This window comes from Candoia aspera, chromosome 5 (genome assembly GCF_035149785.1).
Source record: "Candoia aspera isolate rCanAsp1 chromosome 5, rCanAsp1.hap2, whole genome shotgun sequence".
Lineage (NCBI taxonomy): Eukaryota > Metazoa > Chordata > Lepidosauria > Squamata > Boidae > Candoia > Candoia aspera.
Window position 1 is genome coordinate 90,596,356 of NC_086157.1, and position 25,688 is coordinate 90,622,043.

Consider the following 25,688-nt stretch of genomic DNA (forward strand, 5'->3'; position numbering starts at 1 on the left):
CAAGGCAATTTACCACACAATCAACGCCCCGTACAGATATAGCATCTTCTTATCAAGTCGTCTATTCCTCCTGGCTGCCTCAGAAAGACCCAGGGCAGCAGGACCTACTTCTGTTTGGCTCCTCCTCTCAAGTCTACCAGGATGACTCCTTGCCTCTGAGGTTGCAATGAATGAGTCAGATTGGCCCTGACCCTCTTGGCCTTTCATAAGGCCTCGAAGACATCACCAGGCATGGGGGTTGGAATGTGTGGCAGAGCACATGAGATGGTTATGTTGATGGGGGTTTGTAGTTTTATCTCGGCCTATTATGTACTATGTGGTGTTTATTTTCTTGGTTTTCAACTGCGTTTAGCTGCCAACAGTCATCACGAAGAGATGGATAACCGTATAAATTGAAATAAACAATACTAATGATAAATCTGTCATGAGCACTGATGGTGAGCAGGAGGGGGCCCCTATCCAGCGGGGAAAATGCATGCGTAGTACTGAGGAGTTAAGCAGCCATTCAAAGAGACACAGATCAGACCCGCCTTAACCTTTGGGGTTTATCTGTCTGGGTTTTTCCCACGCTTCTTCAGTTTGTTAGGATTTTCTGTCTAATGTAGCAGTAATAAAACACTAGAGACCTATTCCTTGTCTCAGCGTGGTTCCTGGCTGTTAGGACAAAATCTATCAGATAAGGTTGTAGTGATTGATACAACCCCAATTCAAAGGAGTCAGAGAACTCACCCATAGCCAAGGTCCAAGGGGCAAGCAGACCTGGGACAAATAAGGGTGAGTTCCAAGCAGGCTGCATAGGTAGGAGCTACAGTAGATATGAGGTAGACCAGATTAAACTGTAACAGCAGTCAAGGGATTCCTTAAATACAGAAATCTCCCAGCCTCAGCACTGCGATAAGTTCCTGTACCAGATATTTCTGAATAAAGCCATACCTTTCTCCACTTCCATCTTCTCTGAGTCCCTGCTGAAGATAGCAGCTCTCCCAAAGTCTGGGGACCTGGAACTCAGGTTCCCAGTCTTAATCAACTGGGCTAAGATCCGAAGGGCTTGAGGCTGGCCAGTTTCTGTCTGGCTCCCTGACATGACAAGAAAATTGAATTTGTCTATTTTCTTTTCCTCTTCCCTCCTTGCTCCTTTTTCTTCTTTTGTGCCATGCCTCTTAGATTACAATCCATTATTTCAGATTGTGAAATAATTTGTAAGCTTGGTAGAAAAACTGTATATATAAAATCAGTAAACAAACATATTATTATGCATGCTTCCATCTACTTAATTCAGGGAGATGGGTATCCCTCAGATCAGATGCACGCATAAACTTTAACACCTTGTCTAATCCAGTACCTGCAGATGTGTTCAATTCCTCCCAGAATTCCCAGCCAACATGGCCAGTAGCCATATACCAGCACATATGGAGAACCCCACAGTGGAAAGGCTGAATTACACCCATAAGACTTCACTGATGGACCAGTTAATTTGTCAATTAAATCTTTTACCGCCATTATCAATTGATATCCTCCTGAACGTCTAAATTTAAGTCTAAATTTAAGACCAGTACCTGATACTAGCAATTCCAAGATTACCTAATGCTATAAAAATGTTTTACCTAGAAATTACATCCTCATCCCAGTATCATCAACAATGGAAATGGTAGGATAGTATAATTATTTGACATTTGTAAAATATGCATTTATGACCAATATTACTATTTCAATTCCAAATTAATGTTTAAGAATGAACATTAACTCTCTTTCCTGAATGGTAATACTTATCCAGAAGTTAATTCCACCATGTCAACTGGAGTTATTCATTAGTATTTAGAACTGCAGAATCAACCTTCTAATTTAAATGTTAAAAACAACCTATGTTAGTTTTCCTTTCCTTTACAATTAAATTGTAGATGTAAATTTCAAAAACACCTAAGCTGATGCTATATGGTTGTGCCACTCTTAGTTTTCTGTAACTATTATTTTCAAAATGCAGTTTTACCTTATTTTTTAAAAAACAGTCAGAAACTCCATTCTCAACTTGAATGCCTGCAGCTCTGGCAAGCACCCAAATATTCTTATGGAGAACCCGGAAACTCAGAACAGAATTCAGAACCTTTTGGGACAGCCATCCACAAGCAAACAGGAAATGAAGAAAGATGAAAAGTCTCCTCAAACTTTTTTACAGGCAATTGATTTTATAAAATCAAGTTATGGTGCATTAATGCCATATTGCCAGCTGCTTTCATTTCTTTAAAAAAGAAGCCCAGCTCCCATTTTCATCTCCCTGGACGCAGCGCTCGAGCATCATGCTCCACAGATGATGCTGCAAACCCAGGAAAATAACTGCAAATGCTGACGCAGAGAGTTGTTTTCTCTATCCGCAACAGCAGATGGGAACAGGAGAGCAATCCCCAAAGGAAAGATTCAGGCAGAATTGTGAAAGTAATTGTTGCCCTAGGCCAGTTTTGGCAGATGTTTTGGCAACAATTCTGACACCCTAGCTGTGAATGATGGGAGCTGTAGCTGGAAAGCTCCAAGTTGCCTTAGGAACAGCAGCTAGCAGGCAAAGTCTCTTCCTAACCTTACCTGGGGGATGCCAGGGACTGATCCTAGTTCTTGTTCATACTAAGCATGTGCTTTCCTCCTTAACTACAGGACCTACTTCATTAGTCATTGGCGATAAAGATACAACATTTCATGTATCTCTATCAGGCAATGGCACTTGGCAGATCCAAAACAGGAACTGTCTTCCTTTGTACCAACAATAATCATTCTCTTCCTCCAAAATGACTTGGAGGACACTGTGCTTCATAGCATCTCAATCCAACCATGCCCTCTGCTTCAGACTTTCCAGCTGAATAGCTTCATAGAGGATAAACACAGAGCAACAGGGCTTGATTGCCAAGGTCTGTTTGGTATCAATTTACAACACAAGTTGGTGCCAATTCTGGTTTTCCAAGAACCAGTAAGTGAACTGGTGTGTATTGCTTGATCACTGCTCCTCTTCCAGTAAGAAGGACTGAACAAAGAAAGCTCAGCTGATGCTTTCTTTCTGTATTATACTTTTATGCCATCCAGTGGGAAGAGCTGTTCTTGTAAGCCTAGGGGGCAAGTCATGATCCCTGATTGATTTATCTCTTGCTATATTATAAAAAAGGGCTTGCTTTTAGCAAACCGCGTATGATGGTAAGAAATAAAATGTTCCATCTCTAGGTTCTATTTTAATACTTTTTAATTGAACAAATAGCTCCTTATTTATTAATGACAGATAGACTCCTGCAACAGCAAAACTCTGGTCCTAAATGCATTAATTAATGTACTTATTGCTTCTTGTGCTGCAGTGCTTTTGCTTCCATAGAATTAAAGGCCAAGAACTTTTATTTCAGATGAAAAAAGTCTCAGTCTCTTAAAAAAAGTGAGTGCAAAAAGTGACAGCTACAGGACGAGAAGCCAGACACCAACCCATGAGCTAAGCTGCAGGGTGCAAACAGGCAATGAAGACAACATGGATTTCAGGACTTGCAACTTAGAAAACAATAATACTTTACTAAAAGTGCATAACATTAATTTGTCACCCACTCTGTTTAATCTGTTCAATCTGCTTTAAGCTCTTGCAACAAAAAACTAAGAAACTCATTAATATTGACACAAAGACACCTGAGAACGGGTTACACCCTGGGTTGGCTTTGTAATGGAGCTGCAGAAATAATCTTTGACTCCCCTGAGCCAATGTATTACCCACCGATTGAAAAAACTACACAATCAAAAGCAATAAGCAAAGGGCACAGAAAAATATTTCAGGGCATTAGCAGCATTTAGTTCTTGGTTGACCAAGCAAGGTCAGACCTACTTAGTATTGGATGGGAGACCACCAGAAAGTAACTACAAGTTAGCCTAGAAAATCAAACAATAAAAAATAAAAGTTTAAAAAAAATCCCAGAATGCAAATCACTTCCATATTGTTGCCAAACAAACTGCCTGCACATGTTCATGAAGTCACCAGAAGTGACTTGATCTGAGGAAGCTTTTTCCTTTTCTCATGCTATATGCATTCACCTGGTGGATGACATAAAGGCCATAATCCAGCTGCTGCCGCTGCAAGAATGGATGAAGGTGATCCAACAGATACAGCAGATGCTTCTCTCGATTGCGGTGTGGAATCAATATAGCCACTCGTTGCTGAGCTGTGCAGTCTTTCGGGCTATGGCGCCCCTTTGCTACTGAAGGATTCTCTTTCTGCACCTCTTCCAGGGTGAGAGATGCTCTGAAAGTAAGCTTGCTAGGCCCCCCTATAGGAAAAGGCAAGCCTTATGTTCACAACTCTCACTACAGTAAGACTTCAGAGCTCAGGGAAGTGACTGAGGATTATAGAATTAGACTTTAAGGGGTGGAAGGGACCTTGGAGATCATCTACTGCAGTGTTTATCAACCTTGTCAGCTTGAAGATGTGTGGACTTCAACTCCCAGAATTCAAGCTGCCAAGGCTGAGAAACACTGATCTAGTCCAATACTTTGCCCAATATTACTACCTGACAAATGGCTATCCAACCTCGTTTAAACTCCTCCTGTGAAGGAAAGTCCACCACCTCCCAAGATAGTTTGGCCCATTGCTGATCAGCTCTTACAGTTATAGAATCATAAAAGGGTCAGGAAGAGATTTGCAGTTTTCAGTCTTGAAATTCTGTTCTGTACAGTAGATGTCACATAAACAATTGGCACTGCTGCCAAGCCATCCATAATTTTGCTGGGGACAGAATGGGGTAGGCAATAACTGGTTTTACATTTTTGCTGGAACTTCACTTCTTTTGGCCATAGCTTGTTGAACAAATCATAGTACCCTGGTAATACTAAAAATATAAACCTGGTTTAAAACCATAATGGCTGGATTTAACAAATGTCATTGTCTAGGTTGACCAATTGCATTAATGTTCTTCATACAATATCTTCCCCAGTGCAGCATCATGAGAGCTAATATTCTGTAGTGGTTAAGTTACTGGACTTGGACTAGCAAGACAAATCTTCTCATTTGACCACAAAGCACATTGACTTGGGGCCATCTTCTCTCAGTCTACTTACAGGGATGTTTTTGAGCGTATAAATTAGGAGAGACTGATGCATGCTGTTTTAGGCTCTTTGAATAAATGTGAGATATAAATGGAAACTAACAACAGGCTCCCAATCAAGCAGAAGGTGGACCAGGGAGGCTTTTGCTCAGATTCAGATGGTGTGCCAATTAAAACTCCAGCTGGGCCAGAATACTCTGGCAATCGTAATTCACGCCCTGATCATCACTTGGCTGGCTACTGCAACACAGTTTACGTGGGTCAAGGAGCACAAAACAGAGCAGCCAGACTGCTGGTAGAACAACGTTGCCACTACAGAGCAACACCAATGTGAGAGGTGCAGGGCAATAGGCTTTCCCTGTGGTACTGCCACATACTTTGGTACATGGTTCCTGCAGGGGTACATTTGGTCCTATTCCTTCTTGCTCTTCACTAGCTGGTAAATCTGTATTTTTCAATGGTTGTAGATATCGCTCACATGCATTTTTATGATTGGACGGTATTGTTTTTATTGTTGCTCTATTTGTGTCATTGTGCTTTGTGGTTCATTGCCCAGAGTCTGTCAGAACTGAGGCAGGCTACAAACTCTGCTACATAAATAAATAATACTAGCTCCAATATGATATTTCCATTCCTATTTTGCTTCTTAATTCCCACTATTACCCTTAAAAATGGGGCACAAACTTAATTCCAAATTAGTATTTCCTAACTGCAAATTCAAAAGAGGAAACTGAAAAAGAGAATATGTGAACTTTATAATTCTTCATTAAAGCTATATCTATACATTGCTAAATTAGAACAGTTGCTTTTCGATGGGTGGATCCCATCAGTGGATCTTATTCTTTGATAATATTATGTAGGACGTCTATAGGAGTTGGACAGCTAATAAATTCAAATAAATAGTTTTTAAAAAAATGTCTCAATCATGGAAGAAAGGTCTGAATTGACTGACATGTTACAAGGAGTAACACAAATATTAAAAACTCCCAGAATTGACTTGGGTCATATTATCAAATTTAAGATCCAAAAATAGCACCTTTGCTATATGATGCAAGTATTCAAATGGTTCTTAAGAAACCTTCCATCAGACACAGGAATATAATACCAGCAGATGTAGAAGGAATAAAATGTTTGAAAGAAATTGGATTTTAGTTTTTTCATCAAACACTAAACCATGGTTTTCTTGGGTTTTTTAGCTCAAGTCCTTAACTCCCCCCTGCTTTTTTTTTCAGGAAGAAGAAAATGTGAATTGACTTACGCAGATAGGGAGACAGAGAGGGACAGGGGGAGTTTGCTATGGGTAGTTTCCCAGTTTTCCTCTCTGAATTCTCCTTTTGTTCCTGCATAATAGTGGTTGGCTTCCTGAAACTTCCAACCATTCCTTTTGCTGCTGGAGTTTCATGTAAAGTATCCACCAGGTAAGTGGAGGTGGCCCAGCCTATCACTAAGACACAGAGGGTAATGAGCATCAATAGCTTGAGCTTGTAGGAGAGGTGAAGGCTGGCAGAGCAAAAGCCCATGGCCTCCATAGATTAGAAGCTTCTCCTTTGATACTGTTCTTGATGGAGTCCTGCCACAGCGCAGGAAAGCAGGAAGATCAAATTGAAGAAAGGAGTTCTGTGATGCTGCATTCTGACAAATTTCCTCTGGCTTTTGAACTCATAAGTCTCCAACCAAATGAGCAGTGGTAGGTAAACCTCAAATGGATCGACCTGTTCAGAATGAGACAGAAATAAAATATTATACACTATCATTCAATCACGTTTAAAGCCAGCATCTTCCCCAATGCAGACACACCCCAGACATATGGATTTTAACTCTTAGGATCCAATATCACCATTGCTAAGAATTCAGGGAATTGAAGTCTGCACATCCAGAGAGCATACAGACAGCAAAAGGTTGGTCAAATACCTGAACTACAAGAAAAGAACATTCTTCCTTATTCTGTAATACAGCAAATTCTAAATATTCTCAGGTTCATAGACATACCATTCCTCAGTCTCTCATAAAAGGTTGTATTCTACAAGAAGCTGGCAAAAAAGAAAAGAAAGCAAGCAGACTCTAGCTTCATGCATCAATTCATCCTACGAAAGTAACAAATTTACCCAAAAATAACTAATTGTTATTTTGACTGTGTATGTCTTTTAAGTCTAATATTTTGTCTCTGATATTTTTTGTCTCTATACTAGTTCAATAACTCTGTGTTTTTGCAACTTGAAACTTCTTTACAGCCAAGTTGCTTCTAAATAGGAGCAGACTGCGGGGGCGGCAGAGTGCAGGGTGGCCAAATGGGCAGAGATGGGGGGGTGGTAGATAGGTGAGTGGGGGGAGTTGAAGCAGACGCAAGCATGCAGGACAGGAGAAGTGTGAGGTCCTCACCTAACAACTGCAACCAGGATTCCAAAACTGTCATCACTAAGCAGTGCAGTCATATGATGTTTCCTGTAACAACCAAATCATTTAGCGATGGAGATTCTGGTCTCAATTAGGGTCATTAAGCGAGGACTACCTGTATAGGACATTATCCTAGGATGACCAAGTAGCATTACTTTTGCTCCTTTTTCCAGTATCAACTGGTTGCTCTTACAGGTATCGCTCCAGCTGTACTAACAAGGTAGCCAAAGAAATGCAATACAGAAGGGGCGGAAATGGGCTTATTAAAAGCCAAATTCAAAGAGAGAAAGGCTTGCAACTTCCATTTTCACAGCTCAGTCTCGGGAGCAAGAAGATATGCAAAAAGGTAGGAAGGCACACATAATATACACTTTGATGACAAATAGATAGGAAAGCTACACAGCTATGAGGAATGCAGCTATGCCATTAGTGGTCCAAGCATCTGTTTAATAGCAGACAAGTAGAAAAAAGGAAGTTACTCCAGAATTACCAAGTGTTCAGCTGAAAAATGTAGGAAAGCACAAAACTTAATTAATTGCATTGACATACTAGCTCCATTGAGGTCTAAGCAGTCAGAATTGCTGGGTTTGCATGGTTTCCACTCATGAACAGCCACTTTTTTCCAACCTACCACCTTCTAGATTTGTTGGACTTCACTTCCCACAATTACAAACCAGTATTGTCAAGGCCCAATATTACTGAAAGATACCAAGTTGTACAAGGTTGTACAGTTTGAATAATCAATATCCATAGAAGGTTGACAGGCAATTAAAATAATTAACCAAATACATGTTTTTACCAGGGAATTGTAAAATGTGCAAAGTTCAAGATATAAGAACTGTAAATTTCATAGCAGAACAGTGGGAGAACAGAACATCAGCTTTAAACATACCATCTACAGTGAAAATCCAAATAATCATTAATTTATGTTAAAGATTATTTAATTTAGTTTAATTGTTCAGGACAATTTACTGTTCTTTCATTTCCTTTTGATTATCTTCCTGATTATGTGAAATGTGTAACTAAGAGCTGATGTTTAACCATAGATAACATTTATACAACTTACAGAAATGAAATTATTTCATTTCACAATCAAAGTAAATAAGCCTTAGAGTGAGAAAGCTGCAGAGTATTGCTGGATCAGCATTAAGACAAACCAGTTTTGCAATGCGAGTACAGTATATCTGAATGGCATTTCTTCAACATTCGGACCATGAGAGTGTGTGTGTGTTCTGAGAAAGACAACAGAAGACAGCAAGGATCTATATTGGCTTGGCAACATAAGCCTGTCTTGTGCTTCACCAACACTTAATGGCCTATTTACACAGGGCATGCTCCAGCATTTAAAAGTCAGTAAATAATGTTTTATGTAGCAGGAGAGCTGTGGAGACATAAGCCAATACAAGGTGAAGTGGAAGAAAAACATTATAGAGTAGCTGATTCTCTGAAGTAGCCATTTCTTTCTCAATTACCCCAATGTCAGAACAACATATTGACCGCTGCTGCCAAGGACATCTCTGTCTCCTGAAACCTATCACAGGACATCCAAAAAATCAGGAATCCAGTAACATCTTTTCCAACAAATTTTATTAACTGGAAAAGGTGCTACCAGGTTCCTGATTTTTTTGCCACCACCAACTAATAGAGTTCTCCTCCTAGGAGGACATCCGAAAGGAAGCATGGTTAGTGTTAGGAATGGCATCAAGAGTTGTTTCAACTGATTATCAGAGACACTGGAGCAGCACAGACTGTACAGTATATTCAGCCCATTTCAAGTGGCAGTACAACTGTTACACAAACCTCCAGTTGCAAATTCTAGAGACTACAGACTTAACCCTTGAGCAGGGAAGGCTATTTCATACCACAAGCAAGATGAACAAAAAAGAGATTAGCTGAAAACACAAAAAAATCCCAGTGCATGGCTGAAGGAACAGAGTTCTAGAAAATTCAAGCAAGCATCCATTCACTCTGCCCCAGTTGCAACTCAAATCAAGGATGTAGCTTGGTCCCATTATCTTCTTGTTTGAGCCAAGAGGAAGCAAGAGACTTACCTGGTCTTGTACTCGCTGCTCTCTCTCTCCTTCGGTGAAGATTTTTCTTACAGCGGCTAAAATATCTTTCCTGTGCCAAGGAAAGTTTTAAATCATGAAATCCCACACCATAAAGAGTCCTCTGTTGAGTCTCACAGATTCAGGAGTAAAAGTTTGTTCAAAAATGCAGGAATCACTGAAGAAAAAAAGAAGGCAACACTTTCTGTCTTCTTGTTACAAAAGCCATCCCCCTTTGCTTCCCCTGCTTTCAGTTTCCTCCACGTCTTTTCTGCCCTATCAAGAAATATAAAAAAGCTACATGAGGAAAACAGAGAGAGCAGGAAGCACAGAAACACAGAGTCTGACAAAACAAAGTTTTGCATAACTTTTCCACTGGATCTGTTATCAAACTTCATGTGGAGCCTCAAGGAGTGTACACCAAACAATACCAAAGCTTGGGACTTGTTTATTTCAGGCACAAGGTTATCTAACATCCAGTGTGCTAGTGTGGAAAAGTAATCACCCCCTAGTTCAATCACTTGATTTAAAGGGATATCTATAGCCTGCTGTAGGACTATGCCATTAAACAACAGGGGGTGATTTTGCCTTACAGCCCTGCCTCTATAAATCTCACAAGTTTTGGCTTCCCTTGTTGCAGTGAAATTTCTGCAGATTCCAGAGACATATCATGCCCGTCTCAAAACAAAAGGAGAGATCAAAAAAGTCACACACCAGGCATTTCTATAAAAATAAATTTATTTACAGAAAGCACAAAAACATTTCGAAAGCCTCCATATAAAAGTCACTGATGCCTACTAGTCTGGAAAAGATTACAAAACTATTTCTGAAGCTCTGGAGCTCCACTGATCCATGGTCAGAGACACAGTCTTGAAATGGCAAACTTTGGGGTAGAACAATTATCTTCCCAGCGGTGAGCATCTTGTCAAACCACTTGAATCATGCAGGAAGTCACAAAAAACCCTTACACCCAGAGATCTGTAGACCTCTATCATCTTGCTGAAAGTCAGTGTTAATAACTCCAACATCGAAAAAATACCAGGGAAAATTGGAATTCATGGAAGAGTATTGAGGCAAAATCGATTGCTTATTAAGTAGATATTTATCTCAGGTTTTCCAAAAAGTTCCTGGATAATTCACCAGAGTTCTAGAGGACTGTTTTATGGAAACATAAATAAAAAATGGAACTTCTGGAGCTATGATGCTTTTATGTTTGGCAGAAACCAAGCTGCCAAAACTGCAAGTTTTGTGGAACAGCATTCTATAAAAACACATACACAGGTTGGGAAATGGGAAAAGTGTTTTGTTTCAAGCATACAGTGGCTCCAAACTTCAGTGAAACTCTTCCAAGCATCTAAAGGTTCTTCCAAACTGAAACCCAGAACAATTTTGGTTATCCTGTGGCAAATTCCTGAGAAGTCTTACTGGTAAGCAGGAATATTCAACTGGCCCACCCAAGTGCCAGGAAAATCAGGCAAGGGGCAGGTGGGCTAGTAGGAAATGCCATTTTTGAATTCAAGGGTGACAGCAGCCTGCCCACATTACCACTGTTCTTCTTAGCACTTTCCTTTCCCTACCTTCCCATAGCCATCACTGCAAAACACTGCTAGTTTTAGCAGTGTCTTTTTTTCTACTTGGCCTATCCCAAAACAATTTTGTGTAGTACATACATATTTTAGGTCTGCATCCTGACCAAACTAGCGTGTTTCTATCTGGATACGGATCATCCAAAACTTCCATTCATGGAAGAGTTCGTGCATAAAATATCTTGCATAATTGTAATTCCAACTGCTGAGCATTAATGTGGTAGTGTCATACTTTAAGGATGTTTTCCTGCTTCAGAACTTGCATCGCTTGTTGAAAGCAACATGAATTTTGCTTAATGCTAGGTAATTCCATAGGATATTATTAGGCCATCAGCTGAACCTGAGCCACAAATGGATCACACAGCAAGACAATGATCCCAAACATACAACCATGTTTATTACATAATGGATGAAGAACAAATGTATTGTTTCGGAATGACCAAGTAAAGACATCTGTGAAGACTTTTTTAAAAAAATAATAAAAAGCTACTTCATAAAACAAACCAAGCCACATTCAGTCCTGCCATCAGAGCACAGCAAGTTACTGTATGCTTTACATCAGCCAAACAAATCCTAGATAAACTATGTCCTTGGCTTGTTTGGCATATCATCTGAACAGTGACTATGGCTTGTTCCTCTTGGACAAATTAAGCCAGATAAGGAAGCCAGCATTTCTAGTACTATATGAAAGTGGTGATTGACTCTTACTTTCATTTTATTGCTGGGCTCACATTTGTGCCCAACTATGCACAGTTGCTCTGGCATACCAGCAGTAAGAGGGAACAGACAGAATTCCCAATTCCTGCTAGATGTGAAGTGTGCCTGAAGCAACTTAATGGGTAATACATCATAAGTAAGTAGTCACTTTAAACTAAAGAAGGTTTAAGGAAGTAATGAGCAAGGTTGTCCTGTTAATATTGAACAGGTTAGTAACTTATTACAGGCACAATTAAGTGTAATTGTCTGAAAGGTGCAGGTAAAGCAACTTCTCTGGGTCAAGCTTAATCACATTTTAAGTGAGAGCACAGCTGTACTAAAAATAAAGAAGAAATAGCTGGAAGTACAGAGGGATCAGATGAGGACACTCTATGGCAGAATTTGCATATCAAACGTACTTAAGAATTCAACTATATCTGCTCACAGTCAGTTATACCCTAGTCACCTTCCGATTGAGCTGCTGTAATGTGCTCTATGTGGGCCTGCCCTTGAAGAATATCTGGAAGCTTCAGCTGGTGCAAAATGCAGTGGTGTGGACAGTTATGTGTGCCTCTAGAGCAGCATACATTACACCTCTGCTCCGCGAGCTGCACTAGTTGCCAGTCTGCTTCTGGATCCAATTCAAGGTGCTGGTTGTAGACCATTAAAGCCCTCCATGGCATGAGGCCAGGTTATTTGAGGGACTGCCTCTCCCCAGTTATACTAAAACCTAACCCAAGAATGCAATGTCAACAATCTCCACTCTTGGCTGTGTTCACATGTATACTAGGTTTGGACAATGGGGCACACTAATATCTTACCACTCATCACATGCTGTGCTATCCATCAAACTTTAGCTTGGCTGAACCTGAACCTGAAATGGCTGCCACTTGAAGTTTCTGGAGAACAGGATTTGTAACCTTTAACAATCTTGGTTACAAATCCCTGTTTATGGAAAACTATAAGGATGACTGTTTCAGGTTAGACAAATGGTATGTCCCAAAGTTTGGTTGAAGCACTGCACACAATAGGAAGATCATGGGGCATACATTCATGGCAAAGTGAATATTTCTATTTAATATGCTATGTGGACAGAGCCTTCAAATAAAAATTATAGGATATCTTTGCATGATCACCAATACTGTAATCACAAGCTGTTTCAGGAATGTAAGTCACCTCATTTCATCTGGCCAGTTGCAACCTCCAGTACAGTAGCCACTGTTGGCAGAGTGCTAGAAAGCCTTTGGCCCAGGAGAGATCAGAAAAGCCACACACCAGGCATTTCTATAAAAATAAATTTATTTACAGAAAGCACAAAAACATATTTACAGGCTTTGTGCTAAGAGGAGAGATCTCAGCTGAATACTCTCTGCAAGCCTAAAAAGAAGGAACTAAGTAACAAGCAAACTACCCTCGCTTCAGGCTATGCAACTACTAACACCGAAAAAGAAGACAATTAAATTCAACCTCTTCACCTGGCCAAAATGATTAGTTACCATAGTAACCTTAATCTGTAGCAGAAAACAATATACCAATAGTCACTTGTTCTAGCCATGCTTCTAAGATAGACTTCATACCACTACCTGGCAGATGAACTCAACAAAAGTGCTAATAAGAAGTGCAAACAGGACTGACTAGTTTTGTTACCCAAGGACAGCTCACAACTTGCCACAACTGGCTCTTGCTATTAATTCTAGAGCTTTATCATAGATCACCAGCAGCTCAGTAAAACTTAAATAAGCTATTTAAAATATATGGGTATTATGTACATTTGGATTTAACTCAGCTTTGGCTTTACAGGATAGCCTTTTCCCACAATTAATGTGTAAAATCTAGATTTTATTGTTACAACTTATCTGAAATTTTATTTTCTTCCTTAGAAAAAGTGCATTTCCACACATGCTCATTTATTCTTTATACATCTATCCAGTACTAAGTTTTTCTGAGTTTTTATGATTCATCTATTTTAAAAAAGCCAAAATACTCTTCCAGATTATTTATCTTTCACCAGCAGTTAGTCATCCAAAACAAAAATAAACAGGAAGGAAGGATGAGCAACAAGGTTTTTAGATTTCAGAAAGAAAATTAGAGGGGAGAAAGAGTTAATCGGAATAAATACTGACTTTTAAAAATAACAGCATTTCAATTTGCAGGACAGGTTAAAAAAAAAACTGAATACAGTACAGGGCTTCCAAATATCAGTTGCAAAAATCTGGATGGCCACTCAATGGCAGGAAAGAGCTGGGGCTTCATCTCTTTGCTGCCCCTGAATGGTCTTTTGAATTTCTGTAACTGAGATCTAGTAGCTCTACAGAATACAATGATTAAATGTATCTTTTCAGAGTGAACTTTCTGAAGTATCAACTATTGGGATTATACTTACTCCTAATGGAATTGTACTTAATATAATATGCAAATGCATTTGTAGAAATTGGACTTAAATATTAAATGCAATTCTCCAAAGCCCACAATTATTTGAATTGCCCTTATTGCTATATGTTTTATATTTATTAATGCTAATCAGCACACCAATCACTAGACATTTTTTACTGAAAAAATAAAACAATTAAAAAAGAGACATCACTGACAGTAAAATATTAAAAAACTAATCTACTTAGTGAGAGCCAGTTTGGTGTAGTGGGTAAAGGCATCAAGATAGAAACAAGAAGACTGAGTTCTAGTCCTTCCTTTGGCACAAATCAGTTGTGTGACTGAGTCAGTAATTTTCTCTCAGCCCTAGGAAAAAGGTACTAGCAAACTACTTCTGAAAATATTGTCAAGAAAACTGCATGGATTTTTCTAGGCACTCACCTGGAATGGAGACTGACTTGAAGGTACCAAAAATATATCTTCCTAAATTAAAATGATTGTGCTCAGGTACTTTTTGAACAAAGCATTCTATTTAATTGCAGAAAGAAGAGCAAATCCAAGACTGACAAAAATTTTGAATAGCAAGGGTTCACATCCAACTGTGTATGAACATGCACCCTATTAGACCCTGTTTGCTCCTCACAAAAACCAGAAGTGATTTTATAAGTGTAGAGGCAACATTTTGTACTCTTCCAGATATCACCAAACTACAATTTCCAAAAACCTTCACCATGAGTTACACTAGCTATGTATGTTGCAAATATCTGGAGGGCCACAGGATACATATTCCTATGTTGCCTGAAACCAGAATCCTAGCATGATGCTCCCTTTCCTACTAGGATCATGAATCAGAATTGCTATTGTTTACCAATCCTGGCTTGTAAAAGGGAGCAGCAAGCTAGAGTAACTATTTCAGAGAGCACGTTTATTTCTTTAACTTGTCACATTAAAGGACAAAATCAAGCAGGATCAAATGAGTTGTAAATGCCGCAACCAATGTGACTACCCAAGATTTACTTAACTAGACATTCAAAATAGAAATGCATTAGAATACCAGTAATCAAATATGAACAGAAATATGAAGTCAAAGAGATTCTTGCACATTTCCCCCCAATATGTACATATGCATATTCCCCAAATGTACATATACTGTTCAGATATATAAAAACCATTTTGTTTATACAGATCCCAAGTATAAAACAAAACAGAACCAGGGCATACAACAGAGTCATTAAGGGCAGTATTTTTTTTTTTAAAAAGCTATGTCCCACTCCAGTCCCTAAATGCCTTGTGTCATAGAAAGTTCAGCTAGATCACTTCTACAAAATTCCAGAAAGGTGCATTTCTTTTTTAAAAGCTTTAAACTTTTTTCTTACAGCTTAAAATTATCTAAGGTTATAAAATCATCTATGTATGCCAATAGAGAAAGTATAAGAGTTTGTTTTGTGCAGCACTAAAGGATACCCCCTGCCCCGCTGTTTTATTGTGAACCAGTGAGATGCCCATTACAAAGCTAAATATCTGACAACATATTCGCCTCTTAAATTGGGCACTTAATCATCTGGTAACAGCTCACAGAATAAGTTGCTGAAATGTACGGGGGGGTGGGGTGGGGTGGGGAGGTGGTATCTGTTCCCGTTGATTTCAATGGTTAGTGGCTTTTGCCTGGCACTGCACAGCATGCATTAACACATCTCTATCTGAAAACAACAAACTTGGTGTTTATACTCTAGTTCTACGCTCAGAACCAATTTCCACCTCTCTCAGCGAATTCGCTTCCAGATCAACATGCACGAAACTGACTCCAATGCACTCAGGCGTAAGTCCATCATGTTCAGTAGGACACAGAGAAACATTAGGTGCAACCTCATGCATGGCTACTCCGAAATGTGTCCCTCTGAATGTAATAAGGTTTACTACGGAAAAACGGATCAAGAGCTGCAGCTGTAGCAGATTCTCTCCTTATTTATCTATAATTCAGGGTTCCCCACCCATGAAACATTCCTAAAATCCCATTACAGCACAATATTTCCCGAGCGGTCCGCACGGCTCCAGGAGGAAAGCGAGCTAGGTGTTAAGCACCCCGATATCCAGCCCTCCTCCTCTTCCTCCCTCGCCTGCTCCGTACTCACGCGTTACTAGACCAGGCGCTCCTTCCCATTCCATCGCCCCCTCCTAAGCCCCGGGTGTCAACCCAAACGCCCCGCCAACCACGGAGAGGAAGGCAGAACGGCCACCTTTGACAACCATAGAGGTTCTTCCCTGCAAGTAGAGCGTCACGGGTCTTGGCCCCGCTGTGGTTGCCTAGAAACGAGGCCTGGCGAGAGATAATTATCCAGCCTACCGCTTTCTAGTCGACGCTTCTCCTTCCGTTTTCAGAGACTTTCTCCCTAATTACTCTTCGTAGCATGACACGGGGGCTTCCCGTGCCGAAAATTACATTATTTATCGTTATCTTCATTTTCGTCCAACACTCGCATTTCACGCTGTTCTCAGAACCGCTCGTTCAAAAGCGCTCCTCCGTCCCGTTATTTCTTGGCGTAAGGAGGCAATCATAGAAAAGCGCCACCTGAGGCTGTTCAGGCTCTCGTAATTGACGGTAATTAAGTGTTGCATGGGGCAAAAAAAAAAGTCTAAAATTGCTGCCTGGTGCTTCACTCAGTCCTCAGCCTCTGTTCTCAGCCTCTGTTCTCAGGCGGATTTTAAATTGCAAACCTAAAGACGGTAAGATCTGACTTGTTTCCCCCATTCCTTGTTATTTGTATTTGAAGAATTCTGGAGAATTTAAAAGCTCATAAATGTTACGGAATGTAATGATAGAGTTTGAAGGGGTCATTTCGGTCATCTTCAACCCTTTATTCAGTGCACAAATCCTATGTATTTATTAATTACTTTTGTATACCCCACCACGGCAATCAGCTCTGAGTGGAGCGCAGCAAAAATAAGTCTTAAAAACAGAAAGCAGTATAAACCATAATGTTGCAATCCAGGGAGCAGATACCAATTTTTCTTTGTATACATTATCTATTAGACAGGCAGTTGTCTACCCTATATCAGAATATATTCTGTGAAGAAAGCCTACCATCTCCACTGTCAAACTGCTCAGTTAGAAAGTTTCTTGTTTCTAATATTCAAATAGAATTAGTCTTTCTGTAATATAAATCCATTATTATGTGTCCTTCACTCTGAAATGACAGAGAAAGGATATCTGTGGTGTTTGAAGCGTGCTTATCTCAAGATAAGCATTCCCAGTTCATTCAATCATTCAGTCAATTTATGTTCTGATTACCCTTTATATTCTAATTACCCTTCTTTGATGCCACATCATGTCAAGTCTGCCTGGCATGCTGCCTTCACTAAGGTTCTGAATAGAATTAACAATTTCATTGTTTTATCCCTTCTCTGAATTTGTCTAGTTTATCCAAATCCATCTAAAACTGCCATGTCAGGAAGTGGATAGAGTCCTTGAGGTGGGCTTTTACAGAATAAAAGGGAACTGTTACTTCCTGTAAATTTGTGAACAATGCTTTTGTTGATATAGCTTAAAGCTGCAACTGCCTTTTTAGGAGCCAGATTTCACTGCTGACTCATATTAGTTTGCAATCAATGACTATTGTTTGCAACAGTATCTGTGGGACTCAGCACTTTGTCTAAATGACAAAGCTGTGTTCTGCTGTTGCAGTGCAAGCTTTGCCCCTTTCATATACGTGTGCAATGTCATGCTGCGTATACAAAAGGAGCTTATGTCACATTGACATGATTATTAATTATTAATTATTTGTCCCCCCCTTGACCCTCCCAGCCAATGCTCCTGTGGTACTATTACCAAGCCAAGTATCTCTTATTCTGGTGCTTGAATTGTTTCCCAAGTAAAGAACTTTGCATTTGTCCATGTTAAATTTCATATCATGGAAACCTGAATCTTGTGACACACTAGATTGTGTGATTCCTTATTCCAATTTGATGAAAATTATTTATGAATAGGATTTGGAGATCAGCTGAGTAACCACAGTCATGCCATCCAGCTCACACTTAACTAGCTTAATAATATTGTGGAGGTTTTGTCAAATGCTTTGCTGAAATCAGGAAATAAATTCATAGCATTCCCTCAATAAACTAAGGAAATTGCCATCAGAAAATAAGGTAAGGTTGTCTAGCAAACTTGTTCATGACAAATCCATGCTGAGATTTAGTATGTAATGCACTGTTTTATAGGCACTTACAAACTGATCTGTTTATGATTGGCTTTAGAACCTTCCTGGGTATCAGTTGTAGTCTAAGTGGTTTACAGTACCTCAGATTCCCTCTTTTGAAAACAGTGACTTTTGCCTTCCTGCAGTCTGGCACTTCATCTTTTTTCTGAGATTTCCCCTATAATAAAGACTAGACCAGACCATAGGCTACTTCTACTTTTTTTAAAAAAATAAATTTTATTAAAAGTTCTAAAGAGAACATAAAAACTAACACAAACTAATACAGGATAAGAAAGGGAAGGAAGGAAGGAAGGAAAAGTACAGTGAAATAGAATAGAATAGAAGAAGCTTCCCATTTCCTCTGCAGCAAATACAAGTATGATTATAAAGTTATCTCTTAGCCTATGATTACAAAAAAAGCACACTTTTTTCTATTATCCATTTTTTTTCTAATCATCATAGGCTACTTTTTCAATGTGTTCAGATGCAATTCATGTGGGCCTAGAGATTTAATTCAGTGAGAATAAATGGATATTCTCTGACCATGTTTCTGTATAAGTTTCATTTCATCACCTAGATGCTAGTCTTCACAGTTTCCTAATGGAACACACATATTTTGTTAGAGACAGCCAACCTAAAGAGTTTTCTTTGTTACTCTTAGCATTTTTCTATCATTATTGAGCAGCTGGTGTCATTGTTCTTTTCTCTTCCATTTATTTTGAATATACCTGACAAAGTCCTTTTAATTCATAGCATTGTTACTCTGAGCTTTAGTTTTTTGCAACAGTTTTACAATTCCAGGCTTCCTATATTATACCCTTCCTTAGTTCCCTACCCTTCTTACCAACTTCTTATATGTTTGTTTATTACAGTATTTTCAGATCTTCACTAGGGTTTGTTTTTTTTCCCTCTCAGGTATACGGGCTTTATTTGGTCCTAGTTGTAATGTATATAAAGTAAATGCAATTCTAACTGCTTTGACTGAAGTCAGTGAGCTGTGTGCTTCTGTGTAATAGCAGTAATGTACAGATTTTGTTGAGGTTTTTCACCCTGAGTTGTAATAAGCATTGCTTTTTCCCTACAAGATTAAAAATCCTTACTTTGTTAAAGCTCTTGCCTGGCTATGGACTGTGTATTTTTTGTTGAAGAGATGCAAAGAATAGTAACTTCATCTATATTCAGCAGATAAAGTATGTTCGGGGGGGGGGGGATTCCAACAAAATTCTAAATAGAGGCTTTGATGTTTAAGCCATTAGACATGCTTTAAAGGCCATCAAGCTAAAAGTATGTCTCCTTAAAAAAATAAGCAACATGTAGCAGTTTGCTACCACCTTGTGGTCATCCATGCATTTTGTTGATACTGTCAAACCAGAAAGAATTGGATCTCCCCTTTCTCCTTTTATAAAATTATTATGTGTATCACTTTCATGCATAAATTATATTAAATTATTTAAAGCAGAGCACATAAATTTAATCTGAATTCAGAAATTTGTGATTATACAAGCTCCGTTCAGCAATGTTAATAATTTTCTTGTTAAATGGATGCTATTGCAAGCAACAAAGATATGGGAAAAAATTATCATTAAAATTGTAGAAACTTCAGGTAGGATTTTTGATTCTACCTAAAAAGACTTTACTTTCTTTTTGGCAGCACTCTTGCATAAAAACAAAGGGTAAATTTCCACTGCCACCATGATAGAAGTATCTAGAAGTAGTCAATATGCAAAACTTTTACAATATGCAAAATGCCTAACTTGCTTGTTATCTGAAATAGTTTATTGCTAATAATTATAACTGTTTTCTATAATATATCATCCCTTGCCTCTCTCACTACTCATGCTTAATATGAAATTTGTTAATGCAAGACATACAGCAGAAATGAGTTTGAATGTACATTATAACAATCTATTTTTAATTATATAATTATAGGCAAAGTTAAACATACTTAATGTCTGAACATTTGCCAGAAACAGAGTTGGGCTTGGTAGCAGGGATATCTGTTTGGGGAATTTCTTCTAACTCATAGCGTAACTTTTAGGAAATAGAGTGCTTTAAGAGGAATCATGTAATATTTGCTTCTATACAGTATACATATGTATACTGTATAGAAGCATATATATATATATATTAAACACATAAATTTGTAGTATGCTTGCCATGTTGATACTATGAATAACATGTGGTGAAAGAGATCATAGTGTGATCTTGGGCAGGTAGTAGTTGGTGTGAGGATTGGTTAAAATCTTACCAAACCACATGCATAATATTACCGATCAAACACTAGGTGGTGCTAATTGATTTAAATAATGGTTTCCAGTACTATCTGAGGTCAATTTGGAAAGACCTGCCAGAGTTAAGCTGGGGGAAGGCATGACTAAGTACCATAGTCAAGAGAACTACATGGAATATTAGCAAATAAGCTTTCTTTGGAGACTTTAACTTTTCTTCCTAATTGAAACACCTATAGAAATTTATACATCTGGAGGTGTAGATCTGGAAGACAAATTGAGGAATGCAACAGTATTCTATTAGAGAATACTGTTCTAATAATTTTCGTTCTAATAATGTTGCCTTTTTCCAATACCAAAATAGATAGCAAATATTAGAAAATATATACAAGAAAAAGGCAATTGCAAAGATCCAAAAAATGCATTTTCCCGTTAAGTTCTAATTGTCCTCCTTTCTTGTGATTTAGCAAATGTAGCTATCTAAGAGGTCATCAGTTCAACCCTGTATATTTCTCCATTAAGTGCCATTGAGCAAGGCTTCCTAGGGTATAGGATTGCAGCTTCTGAATAACAGACAGTCATTTAAATAATGAGCAATTTGCATCAAATTAGTAATATTGGCATAGGTTTCATCAGGAAAACTTCAAAATTAAGCAAATTTGAATGTTAGTTATATATAGGAATATGCTGAATAGCTATTTAAACTGTTTACCTCTATCTATTACATCATAATTTTCCAATTCACTGCAAATTTGTCAGTATAATTTTATCACTTTATCATCCATAACTTAATGTTTTGCAACTAATATCACTTTAATCCAATAATATTGTTTTTAATGTATTTACCTCAACAATTCTCCAAAGTAGAGGGAAGGACATGAGCATCTATAATCAAATATTTGTGCAAAGTCTTCAGTTAATGGGAAAGTTGATCAAATGATCATCACTTCCACAAAATGAAATTGAACTGAATTAAATATTGCATATTTAAATCATCACCAATCAAACATTAGTTATTCTCCATGTACCTGAATTTATATGCATGAACAACAACAACAACAACAACAGCAACAAAGATGTACTCTTCTTTCACTTCTCTTCCAGACCCAGGCCCTGGTCAGCAGACCCATAGGGGCCCTGGTCTCCGGCTGTTGCTACTTAATGCCAGGTCTGTTAACAACAAAGCCCCCCTCATAAGTGACTTGATCACTGAGGAGGGGGCAGACCTGGCATGTATTAGTGAAACCTGGCTGGGCCCCGAAGGGGGGGTGCCCCTTTTGGAAATGTGCCCGGCCAGGTTTACAGTATGGCACCGTAAGACTCCAGGGCAGGGGGAAGGGGTGGCAGTTGTCATCCAGGAGTCTGGCCCTGCCCCACAAGTGGCCGGTTGTGAAACCCTGTTCTTCAAGTTGGGTGCACGAGAGCAGCTGGAAGTGTTGCTGCTGTACCAGCCTCACTGCTGCATGGCAACCTCCCTGCCTGAGCTGCTGGAGGCCATCTCAGGGTTGGCAGTGGAGTTCCCCAGGCTTATGGTTCTGGGGGACTTCAACCTACCTTCCCTGGGGCGGGCCTCTGAGGCAGCTCATGAATTCATGGCTACCATGGCAGCCATGGGCCTGACTCAGATTATTCACGACCCAACTCGAGACAGTGGCCTCACCCCGGATTTAGTTTTCTTGTCGAAGCAGTGGCAATGTGACCTGAGGGGAGAGTTACAGCTATCCCCATTGTCATGGTCAGATCACACCCTGGTGGCCTTGAGATTCTCTTACCCCCCCACCCCCTCTGCAGGGAGGCAGGACCCATTCGATTGGTCTGCCCCCAGTGATTGATGGACCCTGTAGGATTTCAGAGGGAGCTGGGGGTTATACCCGGGGATCTGCACGGTCCAGCGGAGGCCCTGGCCACCGCCTGGAATAGGGAGGTGGCTGGGGCCTTGGACAGGATCGCGCCTGTGTGACCTCTCTTGCCTCATCATACTCGATGCTCCCTGTGGTTTACGGAGGAGCTGAGGGTTTTGAAGAGGATTAAGAGACGTATAGAGCACTGCTGGAGGAAGACAAAGACCGAATCCGACCGAACACTGGTTAGAGCTGCTATTAAGGCCAACCTGGTGGCAATAAAAGCGGCGAAGCCTCAATACTTCTCTGCTCTTAGTGCATCTGCAGAATGCCACCCAATGGCCCTGTTCAAAATCACTCAATCCCTTTTGGGGAAGGTGGGTGCAGTGACCCATCTACAGGGCCGTGCAAAGGAGTTTTTGGAGCATCTGCAAGACAAAATTGCTCAGATCCGCTCCACACTAGACTCCAAGCATGAGGCAGGGTCTGTGGAGATACCAAGGGATTGTACTTACCATGTTATCTGGGAACAGTTTGATCCTGTTGGACCTGAGGAAGTGGACAGGATCCTCCAGACAGTAAATGCCACCACTTGCCAATTAGATCCATGTCCCTCCTGGCTGGTGAAAGCAGCTCAGGAGGTGACATGTGATTGGGTCCAGGCAATGGTTAATATATCCTTGGGGGAGGGGGTGTTTCCAGCTGCCTTTAGGAGGCGCTGGTACAACCCCTCCTCAAGAAGCCATCATTGGACCCTACTGTACTGGATAATTTTCGTCCAGTCTTCCACCTCCCCTTTTTGGGGAAAGTGGTTGAGAAAGTAGTGGCATTACAACTCCAGAGGATTCTGGAGGAAACGGATTATCTAGACCCCTTTCAGTCAGGTTTCAGGCCTGGATATGGGACAGAAACTGCATTGGTTGCACTTACGGATGATCTCTGGCGGGAGCGGGAGCAGGGTAGTGTATCCATCCTTGCTCTTGACATCTCAGTGGCTTTCAATACCATTGACCATGGTATCCTTTTGGGTTGGCTCAGGGAGTTGGGGGTGGGCGGCGTAGTTTTGCGCTGGTTCACCTCCCTCCTCCCAGTTGGTGGTGATAGTGGGGGAGAGATCTGACCCTCGATCTTTCCTTTGTGGGGTGCCGCAGAGTTCGGTTCTCTCTCCTCTCCTATTTAACACCTACATGAAACTGCTGGGCGAGATCATCCATCACCATGGGATGAGGTATCATCAGTATGCCGATGATACTCAATTGATATCTCCATCCCGGGTGAGGTAAGTGATGCTGTGACTGCCCTCTTTCGGTGCCTGGGGGCTGTAGGGTTCTGAATGGGGAACAACAGGCTTTGTCTGAACCCTGGTAAGACGGCATGGCTGTGGGTTAAGGGTTCCTCTGTATCCGGGACTTCGTCATCTTTAGTTCTGGATGGGGTTACACTGCCCCAGACAGACCCAGTGCATAATCTGGGGGTCCTCGTGGACTCACGGCTCCTGCTCAAAGAGCAGGTGGCAGCTGTGGCCAGAAGGGCCTTTGCACAGCTTCATGTTGTGCACCAGTTGTGCCCTTTCCTGGATTGGGAAGCCCTTCGGACAGTCACTCATGCCCTTGTTATCTCCCATATAGACTACTGCAATGCGCTCTACATGGGGCTACCCTTGAAGAGTATCCGGAAGCTTCAGCTGGTCCAGAATGCAGCCATGTGGGCTATTTTTGGCGCCCCTAGAAGGGCGCACATAACACCTTTGCTACGTGAGCTGCATTGGATACCAGTTTGCTTCCGGGTCCAATTCAAGATGTTGGTTATCACCTTTAAAGCCCTACATGGCGTGGGACCGGGTTACCTGAGGGACTGCCTCTTCCCCATATCATCAGCCCATCCCACCTGCTCATGCAGAGAGGGCATGCTGCGGACCCCATCAATAAGAGAATTCCATCTGGTGGCGTCCAGGAGGCGGGCCTTCTCGGCAGTAGCGCCCGCCCTGGAACATCTTGCCCCCAGAGGTGAGATTAGCCCCATCGCTCCTAGCCTTCTGGAGGAAGTTGAAGACCTGGCTCTGCCACCGGGCTTGGGGCAGGGAGGAGAATCGACATACTTGGGGTTGGCTAGTGCCTTAAAGTGCCCCTCCTACATAATGATTGAAGAGATCCTAGCCATCTGGATTTTATGAGCTGGGGTAGTTAAGAAATTGTTTTAGTTTTAGTTTTAATGGGATTTTATTAGAATTTTATTGTATATTTATTAGAATTTTATTGTATATTTATTCTGTATTGTAAACCACCCAGAGTCCCTCCGGTCGGAGGAGATGGGCGGTGACAAATTTGATAGATAGACAGACAGACAGACAGACAGATAAGGCACTCTTGGGGAGCAATAGCAGTAGCTATGATTTGGAGTGCTTCCTTGGGGTTATAGTGGCATGGATAGATGGCATTAGGGCTACTAATTCTGGATTGCAAAAATCAGGACAACCACTAGATGGAAGAAAAGAGTATCTGTATCTCTGCTGGAATGGCCTGCTTCTGCTTGCCATTCGCCCAAATTCCTTTAAAGATGCATGTAAGCCCTGCAACAGATCACAACTAGGTTTGCTTTTTAAAGGGTGGAAGCCCAATCAGGTCCCCTGTTCCTGTGGGCCTCAAGGTAAGTGCTACCCCTGCCTTGACTGTATGCCACTGCCCTACATGTAGGCTGTATTCTGCTCCTAGAATTACAGTCCCTGAAACATTTTGGGATGGCAGAAGAACCTACTGAATCCAAACTTCCTTTTTTAATGAAAAACAATTCCTGTTTGAATTAATACAAGAGATTAGCAGCTGTTGATCAGACAGTGCTTGATCATGTTCTTCAAATAGAAAATGAAATGATCTTTAGCATAAATTAAAGAGAAAGATGGGATGCAACTGAATAGGAAAAGGTTTAGAAGTGCTCATTCTGGGCAACAGATCTTCATGCTTAGTTCCTTACGAAAAGGAAGCTGAAATCTGTAAGTGGAGTGGTGGTCTTTTATCTTCAGTATGTTAAAATACTGATAACAAGCAAATGAGTTTCCAGTTTTAATAATAAAAACATGAAACTAAAAGCAATACTGAGACCAGAAACGTAATGTGGATAATACCACAGCTGAACCTTTAGCAAAGAATCCTGGATTCCAATCCTTCATTAGCCATTAACTTCAGTTGGGTGGCTTTAGATCATTCCTATGCTATGGGTTTTCTATGATAAATTAATTACCCCATTTATGAAGAAGAATGAGATAGAAATTAGTAAATATGAAC

The 25,688-nt window shown here is 40.3% G+C and overlaps 1 protein-coding gene across 1 annotated transcript in view; it reads right to left on the reverse strand.

The window, feature by feature from the left end:
- The window catches only part of B4GALT4 (beta-1,4-galactosyltransferase 4), a 30,435-nt gene extending 14,095 nt beyond the window's left edge, over window positions 1–16,340 (reverse strand). The window contains exons 1-4 of the mRNA XM_063305686.1: window positions 16,278–16,340; window positions 9,497–9,671; window positions 6,310–6,763; window positions 4,045–4,277 (exon numbers count right to left, since the gene is read on the reverse strand). Of these exons, the coding sequence (XP_063161756.1) occupies window positions 4,045–4,277; window positions 6,310–6,580 (504 nt within the window). The 5' untranslated portion in view covers window positions 6,581–6,763; window positions 9,497–9,671; window positions 16,278–16,340. The remainder of the gene's footprint in view (window positions 1–4,044; window positions 4,278–6,309; window positions 6,764–9,496; window positions 9,672–16,277) is intronic.
- Window positions 16,341–25,688: the final 9,348 nt, after the last annotated feature.